This window comes from Lycium barbarum, chromosome 3 (genome assembly GCF_019175385.1).
Source record: "Lycium barbarum isolate Lr01 chromosome 3, ASM1917538v2, whole genome shotgun sequence".
Lineage (NCBI taxonomy): Eukaryota > Viridiplantae > Streptophyta > Magnoliopsida > Solanales > Solanaceae > Lycium > Lycium barbarum.
The window spans coordinates 4,734,810-4,748,667 of NC_083339.1; the positions used below are offsets into that span (position 1 = coordinate 4,734,810).

Genomic DNA, 13,858 nt, shown 5'->3' on the forward strand with positions numbered 1-13,858 from the left:
GACTTATTATTATTATTATTATTATTAATTCGTTTTTAGTCATTTTTTTTACTCTTCGACAGCGGATTTTGAATAAATTCGCAATCCGTCTCGCTCCCTTACAATTGGTTTTTCCACTCTTTATTTTCAATAGCAACTAGATTCGAATTTATTCGCGTCTCATCTTACTCATTTCACACTAGTAATTAATTAATGAACCTTAAACGTTTAAAAAACCAAACAAATCATATAAAACAAATTTAAATTCCCCTTATCTGTATCTTCCTTTATTTTTGCTCAACTTACCATTATTTATACTTTACATATCATGAGCTTAAATAAAAAATACACTAATAATCTACTTCTTACTAACCTCTTAATCTCCTTTTAAAATGAGCAAACTTACCAATGATACCATGCTACTCCCGTGTTAAAAAAATCTGGTGCCAACTAATTAAGAATTACCATAACAATAAAGCAAAGAGAACAACACTACACGTCATTTGTTCTCTAAATCAAACCACATAAGCACAGAATGCATTGACATGGAAACAAAAATATCAGAGACATATCCTTAAAGCATAAATTCCTTTAACGTTAATAAAATGTCATTGAATCGGAGACTAAACGGAGGCAGTTCATGGAACTTACCTGTTGAAAGATAAAAATTGAAAATTGAAACAAGGAACCGAATCGTAATCGTGGTTGGAGCTTGTAGCGGAGGCCTCACCAATACCCTCAAACAGGACCTCGACTCAAACCGTCCAAAGCGCCTAGTTGTTCTCTTTGTTCAGATCTGAACCCAAAACCTCGACTTAACTAAATTCCATCAATGAAATTCGTGGTTAAAAAGGAAGTATATGCCTAACGATGGGAAAGTGGGTATTTTTGAAGGATGAAAACAGGGTATGAAAATGGGTCTTGCTTAATCGCTAGTTTTAAGTGTGCTAAGGGTAGTGTTTAGACTGTGGTTTATTGGCGGTTTCAGGCGGGTGTTTACGGTGGAGAAGATGAGATGAAAGGTGGAGGTGACGGTGGTGAATGGGTGGTGGTTTGTGGTAGTTTAATGGTGAGCTAGTGAAGAAAAACAAATGAAGAAAATGATATTGTTTTTGGTCGGGATCTGTCCGTTTTCCAGTCTCTCTATCTACTGTGTATATGTTTTTCTTGCGTCTATTTTCTATCTTATCTATAGTGTTTTTTTCTCTATGTCTGCATGTGTATTGTGATAAAGATGATGATGATTTTTTTTTTCTCTCTACTATTCTATATGTGTATGGGTTATGTGCAGGTTTTAGGATGGAGAAAGAAAATGGTGGTCCTCTTTTTGAACCGCAAGAATCACGGCTACTGCTGAGATTTTCAAGTCTTAGAAAATTGAAGAAGGAGGAAACTTCTCTCTCTTCGTGGTCCCCACCCCTAACAATAATCCCCCAATTCACGTGTTCCTTTGTGCACAAAAACAGACCCTAAATGAGTGGGACCCCTTTTTGTTATCCCCTTTTTATGAAAAATGTTTCCACAAAAAACGTGACCCCCTTTTTCCCATTTTTGTGATAAGATTTGTTATGGAGCTTTGTCATTATGTGATGAGGTGGTGTAATCCCATTTGTCCATTTTTTATATTTTATTTTAAAAGTGTAAAAAAACAAAAAAAATATTTAATAACTGTTTCTAGATAACTAAAAAAAAATACTCTTAAAATTAATAACTGGCTAAGCAAAATTAAAAGCTATAAAGCATATTTTTGTAATTTTTTCTTTCTTTAAAACACAAAATTTATACTCTGAAAATAGCGAATATTTTTTGTCCCTTTGTTTTCATTTTCACAAACAAACCTACTAAAAATGAAATAGAATAAAACTAACACGTCAAAATTAAAATTAAAAGAAGTATTTAAAACTATAAGATGAAACACACGGGGAGGGTCAAAATTACGTGTCTACAGCATGTCCCTCTTTGGTTGGGGACGCGAAGCGTTCTCAGACAAAGACGTAGACAACGAGACAAATTTGGACCCGACCATTATTTGAAGGAAGGGAGAGGAATGGAACAAAATGTGACCGAGCCCTGGCCTTGGGCGTCCTACATATCCCGGGTTATAAGGGAATCAGGTCTCGTGTAGTTCAAGAGGTAAGATGGGTGATGAACATACTGAGTTGGGGGAGTCGATTGAGGTCCTATCGAGGTTCCGGTCCGCGGCTCCTGTTATTACATCAAAATGAAAAATAAAAGTTACAAAGAAAATACAAGTACAAGACCCTATCTATGCAGCTTCTCTTGAATCTTGACTTGAATCTTCGTGCTTGTTTCTAAACTTTAAAATTTAAAGTCATCCCTATTCTCCAGGCGGGGCTCCTGCTACTTCTGACTGAACTTAAAAAACCAACTCAAAGTACACCCCATTTTTTAGGCGGGCTCCTGAGCTTGAAATTGAAAAGCAGTTGAATGTTGACCCTATTATTCAGGCGGGCTCCTGCTACTTCTAACTGAAAGTACACCCTATTCTTCAGGTGGGCTTCTGAACTTGAAATTGAAAGATGTCCCTATTATCCAGGCGGGTTCCTGAACTTGAAATTGAAAGGTGGCCCTATTCTCCAGGCGGAGTCCTGATCATCCCATTCTTCAGGCGGGTCCTGACTTCTTCCCATTCTTCAGGCGGGTCCTGACTTCTTCCCATTCTTCAGGCGGGTCCTGACTTGCTTCCCATTCTTCAGGCGGGTCCTGACTTGCTTCCCATTCTTCAGGCGGGTCCTGACTTGCTTCCCATTCTTCAGGCGGGTCCTGACTTGTTCCCATTCTTCAGGCGGGTCCTAACTTGTTCCCATTCTTCAGGCGGGTGCTGACTTGGTTCCCATTCTTCAGGCTGACTTGCTTCCCATTCTTCAGGCGGGTCCTGACTTTCGTCCCATTCTTCAGGCGGGTCCTAACTTTCGTCCCATTCTTCAGCGAGTCCTGACTTTCGTCCCATTCTTCAGGCGGGTCCTGACTTGCCTCCCATTCTTCAGGCGGGTCCTGACTTGCGTCCCATTCTTCAGGCGGGTCTTGACTTGCGTCCCATTCTTCAGGCGGGTCCTGACTTGCCTCCCATTCTTCAGGCGGGTCCTGACTTGCTTCCCATTCTTCAGGCGGGTCCTGACTTTCCTCCCATTCTTCAGGCGGGCCCTGACTTTCCTCCCATTCTTCAGGCGGGTCCTGACTTTCCTCCCATTCTTCAGGCGGGTCCTGATCTTAAAATTGAAAAGAAGTTGAATGTTGACCCTATTATTCAGGCGGGCTCCTGCTACTTCTACCTAAAAGTACACCCTATTCTTCAGGCGGGCTCCTGAACTTGAAATTGAAAGATGTCCCTATTATCCAGGCGGGTTCCTGAACTTGAAATTGAAAGGTGGCCCCATTCTTCAGGCGGGTCCTGACTTGTTCCCATTCTTCAGGTGGGTCCTGCAAATCATCAAAGACAAACAACACGAACAAAATTTTCTGCCCCAGTTTGCACTAGGAAGATTTTTGTGAGTGTTAGCAAAATCATAAACTCTTTGTATGATAATTCAATGATGTAAGTAAAATCAAACGCTCTAACTAGGAAGTGCGTCTCCTAGAGGTAAAACTGAAAATTCTAACTAGGAAGTGCGTCTCCTAGGAGTAATGGTTCAATTTAGGAAGTGCGTCTCCTAAAAGAAAAACCTGAAAGACCCAAACTAAGAAGTGTGTCTCTTAGGGGTTAAAATCTCTAACTAGGAAGTGCGTCTCCTAAATGTAAAAACTAAAAGACCCTGATTAAGAAGTGCGTCTCTTAGGGGTTAAACTGAAAGACTCGACTAGGAAGTGCGTCTCCTAAGAGTGAAGGTTTGCATTAGGAAGTGCGTCTCCTAAACGTCAAAAACCAGGAAGACCCAGACTAAGAAGTGCGTCTCTTAGGGGTTAAACTGAAAGACTCGACTAGGAAGTGCATCTCCTAGGAGTGAAGGTTCATATTAGGAAGTGCGTCTCCTAAACGTCAAAAACCAGGAAGACCCAGACTAAGAAGTGCGTCTCTTAGGGGTTAAACTGAAAGACTCGACTAGGAAGTACGTCTCCTAGGAGTGAAGGTTCATATTAGGAAATGCGTCTCCTAAAAGCAAAACCTAAAAGACCCTGACTAAAAAGTGCGTCTCTTAGGGGTTAAACTGAAAGACTCGACTAGGAAGTGCGTCTCCTAGGAGTGAAGGTTCATATTAGGAAATGCGTCTCCTAAAAGCAAAACCTGAAAGACCCTGACTAAGAAGTGCGTCTCTTAGGGGTTAAACTGAAATACTCGTCTAGGAAGTGCGTTTCCTAGGAGTAGAGCTTCGGGTTAGGAAGTGTGTCTCCTACAACCCGGACTAGGAAGTGCATCTCCTAGGGGTGACAGTATTCATAATTAGAAAGTCGATCAATTTTGTTGCTTGCAAACATATGTTGTGACATTGCCTTTTGCATCGGCAAAAATAAGACATTGTACCTTTTGAAGCTTTGACCCTTTGATTTGAGGATAATATTCATTCCTGTTTCAAACAAAGAAAAATTGTGAGTTTTAAAATGTGGTGGTTGGTTTGTGGCCTTGGTTCTGAAGGTGCTTGCTCATGCACTTGTTCTACTTAGCTGTGATTTCAAATAGTCTGTGCTCGCTGTCGGCTCGTTGGATCACTGACCCAAATTCTGGCTACCGGAGTGACTTTCAGTGACTTTAAATCAAAACCAATACCAATATCTCTGTTTCATAGCGCCTATTAATTCAAACTCTACTGATCCCATATATTTTCATGAATCCATAATCTATCAATGAATGATAACTCATTGGGTACTCTACCCACTTTAAATCATGCTACCTTCATGTGCTAGCCAGATGTTTTGCTTCGCAATTGGAAAAGCTGGTAGCAAATTTTGAAATCCTTTCTCCACCTGTTCTACATGGACGACTCAACGAAACAAAACAAAAGAAGTAAAAAGATGTAGAAGTGGAAATGTCCCTTATTAGGAGAAAAGGAAAGAAGGCACTTATCTGAGTGTGGTCGCTGGCTCCAATGGTCATGACATGCATTTTGGATTGAGCGACCTAATCTGTTCAACCAATCTATTCTTTAACTCCTGTTGTGCTCTCACAACTTGTTTTGAAATCAAGGCTTTATATCCCAACCTATTCAACAGGCTCAAGACTCTCATTCGGCTAGTGGCGCTCCGAAGTGTTTTCATCACTAAACCTCTCTCTTTTATTTGTCTCTCATCTTATCATCGCCTTACGGTGCCCATGAGGGTTTTTACCAATAACACTCTCTCATTTTCATTCCCTCAACTCACCGTCGCCTTACGGTGCCTGTGAAGGTTTTCACCGGTAAGACTCTCTCATTTTCATTCTCTCAAACTCCCCGTCGACTTATGGTGCCTGTGAAGGTTTTTACCAGTGAGAGACTCTCATTTTCATTTCTCTCAGATCTTTATTGCCTTATGGTGCCTGTGAAGGCTTTCACCAGTAAGACTCTCTTATTTTCATTCTCTTCTCACCGTCGACTTGTGGTGCCTGTGAAGGTTTTCACCAGTGAGAGACTCTCATTTTCATTTCTCTCAGATCTTCATTGCCTTATGGTGCATGTGAAGGCTTTCACTAGTAAGACTCTCTTATTTTCATTCTCTTCTTCCACTTCCCTTATGCTTACGCAGACAGGTGACACTCGTTAGCAAATATTTTGTACTCATAGCGTGCTCAGCCTTGACATTCTCAATGATTGATCTGAAGGTCTTTTCTTTGGTTGTAACATGGCTTTGGATAGGGTTGAAAAGAAAGGATGGCGTGGAGGCTCGAAGACAACACAAAATAATAGGGGTGAGACTTACAACTTTTGGAATCGATTCAAAAGGAAAAATAACTTCTGTCCCAGTTTCTTTGAAATGGGAAATTTCGAATCTTATTTGGGTTGGACCGAACCCCAGAATAGGGTTGCCTACGTATCCTGTCGAGACAAGAATCAGGTCAGACGTAGTTCCGTAAGCTCATTTCTTGTGTGTTTCTCTTCGTTTTTTTTTTTGTTTTTCTTTTTGTGTGTGTGTGTGTTTTTTTTTTTTTTTTTTGCTTTTTTGTTTTTTTTGTTTTTTCTTTCAACTCTTTTCTCTTCATTTTGACTTTCTACTTACCTTTTCACTTTTTCTCTTCCGACTTTTTTTTTGTACTGTACTTTGATTCCAAAAGAGGGATATGAAAGAAAATAAAACTAAGGTTCAAAAGGGCTAGCAAAGGGTGACACAATGTTCAGATAGCAGAATGAAATGCCTTCGTCATACCAATCATTTAAAATATCAAGTACAAAGCATGCCATTCGAGAATGAGAAGTGAAAATTATATGGTATCTCTTTATAATGGATGACTCAAGTTAATTGGAGCGAACTTTCTTTTTTGACCTCTCTTGATATTGGCCCACTTCAAATCACTTGGGATCAACATTTGTTATACACTAGTGCCATTCTCATGATTCCCAAAGTGATCGTATTAGTTTCATTCAAGCCAGACTTCAGCTTACTCTCAAAATGTTTCAGCACTCTAATATTTCCTCCCATGTTTTTCTTTACCATTTTCAACCCTTTGGGTGCATTTCTCGTGTAATTAAACTGGCCTTCAAGATCTGGCTAAAAATATCCGCATGCATGTCATGTCAATAGAACCAGCCTAAAAAGAACTATACAAAAGAAAAATTAAAGAAAATATACTAGGAAATGACAAAACAAAAACTCATTTTTTTTTTATTATTAAACAAAATGATAGAAGGGTTGTGGACATTAAAACAAGCAAAAGATTTCTAGATTACAACCTTAGAATAACCCGGATAACAGAAAGAACATCAAAACAAACTACCAAGACTCTTTCCTAGAGGGGAGAATAGAAACTTCCCAACTGCAAAGCTGTCATCTTAGCCACTAAGTTGCACATAAGCATTACTTGGACCATTATCATTTTCAATCAAATTATGCTCAGCAAACAAGTTCTGGGTCCCTTTAACCAATTCATCCTTATCAACTTCTGGAACTGGGACTGATAGCCCGGGAAGTTTTCCAGAGGCCTCTCTTCTCTGTTGCCTTTCTTTCTTGTATTCCGGCCTAGGTCGAAAGATGGAGCTGGTACGAGGTCGATATGCTTGTGGGGGGTAAGAACCCTGTGGAGCTGGTGCACACCATTGTTGGTAAGGATATGGCTGAACATATGGCTGTGCAGCACAGGCAAAGTACTGGAGAGGTGACATGGAATATTGAGGGTCTTCTGAAGGAAAGTAATGTTGAGGTTGAGCGTATGGAGTTTGGGAATAGACTTGAGGTTGTGGCTGGGTATATGAGCAAGATGGACCCTTCAAACCTCGTCGTAGTTTTGGTATAATCATGGCTACATCATCATTTTCCCTCATGTCGCTCAGGCTTCCGGAACCATTTTGAGTTACTTCAGCATTTACTTTCATGTCAGTAAAACTCATGATACGTCCTGTTTTGATTCCATCTTCTATCATTTCCCCCATCTTAATGACCTCAATAAACGGTTTGCCCAGTGCCGGGAGCATGTGTTGATAGTATTCTTCAGTTTGGGCTTGGAGAAAAGTATCTACAACCTCACCTTCTACCATTGGAGGCTTTACTCTAGCAGCTTGCTCTCTCCACCTAATGGCGAATTCCCTGAAACTTTCTGTAGATTTCTTCTGCACCTTGGTCATGGACACTTTATCTGGAGCAATATCTATATTATACTGAAATTGTCGCACAAACTCTTGAGCCATGTCATCCCAAATATGCCACTTAGTGACGTCCTGATCAGCGAACCAATCCGAGGCTATTCCTGTTAAGCTATCACTAAAGCAGGCCATAAGCATTTCGTCTTTACCTGCAGCTCCTCTCAACTGATTGCAATACCTCTTCAAATGGGCCACAGGATTACCATGCCCATCATACTTGTCAAACTTTGGAGTCTTAAAACCAGAGGGTAAGTGAACATTAGGAATCATGCACAAGTCTTTGTATGAAACACTCTTGTGACCTTCCTGACCTTGCAAGTATCTTATGGATTGCTCCAAGCTTTTCATCTTTCTAGTCATTTCCTCATCATCCACGGTTTTATCAAGTTTTTCACTGTTAACGGGAGGCTCAAGGTGAGGGTTACAACCATATGGGTTAGAGACATTTAAAGTCGGTTCTGGAGTATAGGGTTGAGCATCAGGGGTTTTGAACATGGGCCAACTGTTAGAGGGATCACCAGGCACAGTGAGTGGAGCTCGGGTTGAGGTCGACATATTAGGGGAAATGTCGAGGAAGCCAGGTGGCGGTGGAGGTGGTGCCTGACCAGTCATCCAAGCCCGATACATGCTTGTCATATGTTGTTTTAACATTCTCACTTCTTCGGCTAACCTCGAGTTTTGGTCAACCAACGGTGTTTGAGCTCTAGCGTCAACCAATCCAGTGTCCTCATTGGTCGCCATTGCCTTTTTGGTTTTCGACCTTGTGTTGTAAGGATGAGTCGCCAGTTTTAAAACCACAAACCAACCACCTTCTAAAATCAAACATCATGAATAAAAAAATGATTGAGTTAGGGAACCGTGCGCAAGTCACATATGCACGATTATTAGTTCTAGAATGATTCTAAGGGAAACAATGTTATTTTGGCATCATCCACATTTCGCTAAATTTGGCCTTCCTCTCTTTCATTTTTTGCTTTCCCTACCTCTCGGTTCACTCATCTTTCTTTTCCCTTTCTTTCACTACTCTTTTTTTCTTTCTCTCCGCTCTTTCACTACTCTTTTGGATTTTTTTTTATTTTTTATTTTGAAAATAATTCGATCGAACCCAACTTGGGTTGCCTACGTATCATGCTGGGACATGAATCAGATCTTTGCGTAGTTCGGGAAGTTTCGGCAAAAAGTAATCAACAAAATTGTTTCGAATTTTCTCTTTTTTTCTTTTTTTGAAATTTAGGAAGAGAAAAAAACTACAAAAACTTGAAAAGAAAAAAAAAATCTTTTTGGATTTTGATTGTAAAATTTTCTCCAAAAAAAACCCGCTAAAAATACTACTCAAAGTAAAATCTTTTTGCATTTTCCTTTTTCTTTTGGATAGGGAGTTAAAAAGAAATCTTTTTTTTAAAGTAAAAATAAAATAAAACTATCTCCTCTGTTTTTTCAGATTTTCTAATACAAAATAAAAACACTTTTGTTTTTAATTTTTTTGAATAAGGATCACCGAACCCGATATGAGCTGCCTACGTATCGTCGCCCCGAGGGACGGGAATCAGGTGTGCGTAGTTCGTCCAGACTGGACTGTTTAGTTTTCTTTATAAATAAATAAATAAATAAACTCGTCTCAAGCTGAACTCTTCTTTTCTTATTTTAGCAAGAGCCAGACAAATTAGAGGTTTAAGGAAAATGGGTGCGTAAAAAGTCAGATGAATGTTTCTCTCTCTTCTATTTCACTAGTTAGCCTAAAGCCGATCAACGATCCAGCAAACCTTAAAAATAATATTGCAAATAGCACATGAGATGCACAGGTTAGTTAGAAAAAAGGATACCTGTCCTAGACGGACCCGACCCCTGTGCCGAGTCCCACTATGTCAAATGCAAGTGATGCATATAAGCGGATCCTACTAGGGATAATCATGTCTACGTTTCAGTTTTGCTAGGTTTAAAACCTAATGGAAAACGGTGTCTAGACTGGCTAACCCGAGTGGACAACTCGAGCCGGGGAGGGGCAATACTGTCGGTAGCAGTGCTATTCCGACTTCATTGCTTATCCTGTCCCGCCTAACATGTGTGACTAAAATCCTTTACCGGACGCCGACGCTCCGGCTTTATCTTGACAGAAAGTTAGGATGCATAACTGCATTCCTGTGACTGTGTGTGAAGTGTTTCAGAGACTCAGAAGGGTGCGCGGGAGAAGACAGTTTATAATACAGTTCAACAATATCAAAGCGATAAATGAGCGGCAATTAGCACATTAGGCTCAACGAAACACAATAAATCCAAATAATAATAATAAAAGCCGAGTATAAGGCAATATCACAAAGCTCGAATTCTAGCTAGTGTCCCCAGCAGAGTCGCCAGAGATGTCACACCCCTTTTTTCGCCCCCACGCTATAAATGCGCAAGTTTTTTATTATTAAAGGGTTTTTCCATTTGAAGTGACGATTTTGAAAAGGAATTATTTATTTACTCAGAGTCGTCACTTGGAATTGAGTTTTGGTGTTCCAAGTCACCTAATAAATCCCTAATCAAAAGGAAATGACTCTTTTATTATGGTCCGCGAAAATAAAAGACCGGGTAAGGAATTCTGTTGACCGGGGAGAAGGTGTTAGGCATTCCCCGAGTCCCGTGGTTCTAGCACGGTCGCTTTATCGACTTATACTTAGCTTAAATTAATCTTTGAATATATTATGTATCTGAGCCTTGATTTGCTCGTACTTTTATTGTTGAACATTTATTAGTCTTAAACCGGATGCGTAACCGCATTCCGCATCTTTTAAGCGTCGCAAAATAAGATGCATAACTGCATTCTTACTCGAGACAAAATTAATTATTAAAACGAGTTTGGCCAAGGTACGTAACCGCATCCTTGAGTTAAAAAAAACGTCTCGAAATAAGATGCGTAACCGCATTCTTAATCGAAACAAACGTCTTGAAACGTGCCTAAAGCTCATCTAGCGTTAAAGGCAATTATTTATCTCTAAAATCCAAGACTTATTATTATTATTATTATTAATTCGTTTTTAGTCATTTTTTTTACTCTTCGACAACGGATTTTGAATAAATTCGCAATCCGTCTCGCTCCCTTACAATTGGTTTTTCCACTCTTTATTTTCAATAGCAACTAGATTCGAATTTATTCGCGTCTCATCTTACTCATTTCACACTAGTAATTAATTAATGAACCTTAAACGTTTAAAAAACCAAACAAATCATATAAAACAAATTTAAATTCCCCTTATCTGTATCTTCCTTTATTTTTGCTCAACTTACCATTATTTATACTTTACATATCATGAGCTTAAATAAAAAATACACTAATAATCTACTTCTTACTAACCTCTTAATCTCCTTTTAAAATGAGCAAACTTACCAATGATACCATGCTACTCCCGTGTTAAAAAAATCTGGTGCCAACTAATTAAGAATTACCATAACAATAAAGCAAAGAGAACAACACTACACGTCATTTGTTCTCTAAATCAAACCACATAAGCACAGAATGCATTGACATGGAAACAAAAATATCAGAGACATATCCTTAAAGCATAAATTCCTTTAACGTTAATAAAATGTCATTGAATCGGAGACTAAACGGAGGCAGTTCATGGAACTTACCTGTTGAAAGATAAAAATTGAAAATTGAAACAAGGAACCGAATCGTAATCGTGGTTGGAGCTTGTAGCGGAGGCCTCACCAATACCCTCAAACAGGACCTCGACTCAAACCGTCCAAAGCGCCTAGTTGTTCTCTTTGTTCAGATCTGAACCCAAAACCTCGACTTAACTAAATTCCATCAATGAAATTCGTGGTTAAAAAGGAAGTATATGCCTAACGATGGGAAAGTGGGTATTTTTGAAGGATGAAAACAGGGTATGAAAATGGGTCTTGCTTAATCGCTAGTTTTAAGTGTGCTAAGGGTAGTGTTTAGACTGTGGTTTATTGGCGGTTTCAGGCGGGTGTTTACGGTGGAGAAGATGAGATGAAAGGTGGAGGTGACGGTGGTGAATGGGTGGTGGTTTGTGGTAGTTTAATGGTGAGCTAGTGAAGAAAAACAAATGAAGAAAATGATATTGTTTTTGGTCGGGATCTGTCCGTTTTCCAGTCTCTCTATCTACTGTGTATATGTTTTTCTTGCGTCTATTTTCTATCTTATCTATAGTGTTTTTTTCTCTATGTCTGCATGTGTATTGTGATAAAGATGATGATGATTTTTTTTTTCTCTCTACTATTCTATATGTGTATGGGTTATGTGCAGGTTTTAGGATGGAGAAAGAAAATGGTGGTCCTCTTTTTGAACCGCAAGAATCACGGCTACTGCTGAGATTTTCAAGTCTTAGAAAATTGAAGAAGGAGGAAACTTCTCTCTCTTCGTGGTCCCCACCCCTAACAATAATCCCCCAATTCACGTGTTCCTTTGTGCACAAAAACAGACCCTAAATGAGTGGGACCCCTTTTTGTTATCCCCTTTTTATGAAAAATGTTTCCACAAAAAACGTGACCCCCTTTTTCCCATTTTTGTGATAAGATTTGTTATGGAGCTTTGTCATTATGTGATGAGGTGGTGTAATCCCATTTGTCCATTTTTTATATTTTATTTTAAAAGTGTAAAAAAACAAAAAAAATATTTAATAACTGTTTCTAGATAACTAAAAAAAAATACTCTTAAAATTAATAACTGGCTAAGCAAAATTAAAAGCTATAAAGCATATTTTTGTAATTTTTTCTTTCTTTAAAACACAAAATTTATACTCTGAAAATAGCGAATATTTTTTGTCCCTTTGTTTTCATTTTCACAAACAAACCTACTAAAAATGAAATAGAATAAAACTAACACGTCAAAATTAAAATTAAAAGAAGTATTTAAAACTATAAGATGAAACACACGGGGAGGGTCAAAATTACGTGTCTACAGCATGTCCCTCTTTGGTTGGGGACGCGAAGCGTTCTCAGACAAAGACGTAGACAACGAGACAAATTTGGACCCGACCATTATTTGAAGGAAGGGAGAGGAATGGAACAAAATGTGACCGAGCCCTGGCCTTGGGCGTCCTACATATCCCGGGTTATAAGGGAATCAGGTCTCGTGTAGTTCAAGAGGTAAGATGGGTGATGAACATACTGAGTTGGGGGAGTCGATTGAGGTCCTATCGAGGTTCCGGTCCGCGGCTCCTGTTATTACATCAAAATGAAAAATAAAAGTTACAAAGAAAATACAAGTACAAGACCCTATCTATGCAGCTTCTCTTGAATCTTGACTTGAATCTTCGTGCTTGTTTCTAAACTTTAAAATTTAAAGTCATCCCTATTCTCCAGGCGGGGCTCCTGCTACTTCTGACTGAACTTAAAAAACCAACTCAAAGTACACCCCATTTTTTAGGCGGGCTCCTGAGCTTGAAATTGAAAAGCAGTTGAATGTTGACCCTATTATTCAGGCGGGCTCCTGCTACTTCTAACTGAAAGTACACCCTATTCTTCAGGTGGGCTTCTGAACTTGAAATTGAAAGATGTCCCTATTATCCAGGCGGGTTCCTGAACTTGAAATTGAAAGGTGGCCCTATTCTCCAGGCGGAGTCCTGATCATCCCATTCTTCAGGCGGGTCCTGACTTCTTCCCATTCTTCAGGCGGGTCCTGACTTGCTTCCCATTCTTCAGGCGGGTCCTGACTTGCTTCCCATTCTTCAGGCGGGTCCTGACTTGCTTCCCATTCTTCAGGCGGGTCCTGACTTGTTCCCATTCTTCAGGCGGGTCCTGACTTGGTTCCCATTGTTATGGAGCTTTGTCATTATGTGATGAGGTGGTGTAATCCCATTTGTCCATTTTTTATATTTTATTTTAAAAGTGTAAAAAAACAAAAAAAATATTTAATAACTGTTTCTAGATAACTAAAAAAAAATATTCTTAAAATTAATAACTGGCTAAGCAAAATTAAAAGCTATAAAGCATATTTTTGTAATTTTTCTTTCTTTAAAACACAAAATTTATACTCTGAAAATAGCGAATATTTTTTGTCCCTTTGTTTTCATTTTCACAAACAAACCTACTAAAAATGAAATAGAATAAAACTAACACGTCAAAATTAAAATTAAAAGAAGTATTTAAAACTATAAGATGAAACACACGGGGAGGGTCAAAATTACGTGTCTACAGCTTGTCCTCAT

At 39.1% G+C, this 13,858-nt stretch overlaps 1 protein-coding gene across 1 annotated transcript; it reads right to left on the reverse strand.

Annotated features, from left to right (window-relative positions):
- Positions 1-537: 537 nt before the first annotated feature.
- LOC132629986 (uncharacterized) lies at positions 538-13,449 on the reverse strand. The gene is made up of 2 exons (XM_060345467.1): positions 11,316-13,449; positions 538-8,515 (listed from the first exon to the last, which is right to left on the reverse strand). The coding sequence occupies exon 2, from the start codon at positions 8,442-8,444 to the stop codon at positions 6,897-6,899; it is 1,548 nt and encodes a 515-aa protein (XP_060201450.1). The 5' UTR covers positions 8,445-8,515; positions 11,316-13,449; the 3' UTR covers positions 538-6,896.
- Positions 13,450-13,858: the final 409 nt, after the last annotated feature.

What these genes read in the sequence shown, in the direction of transcription:
- LOC132629986 (XM_060345467.1), bottom strand. Translation starts at nt 8,444, where the DNA reads ATGGCGACCAATGAGGACACTGGATTGGTTGACGCTAGAGCTCAAACA.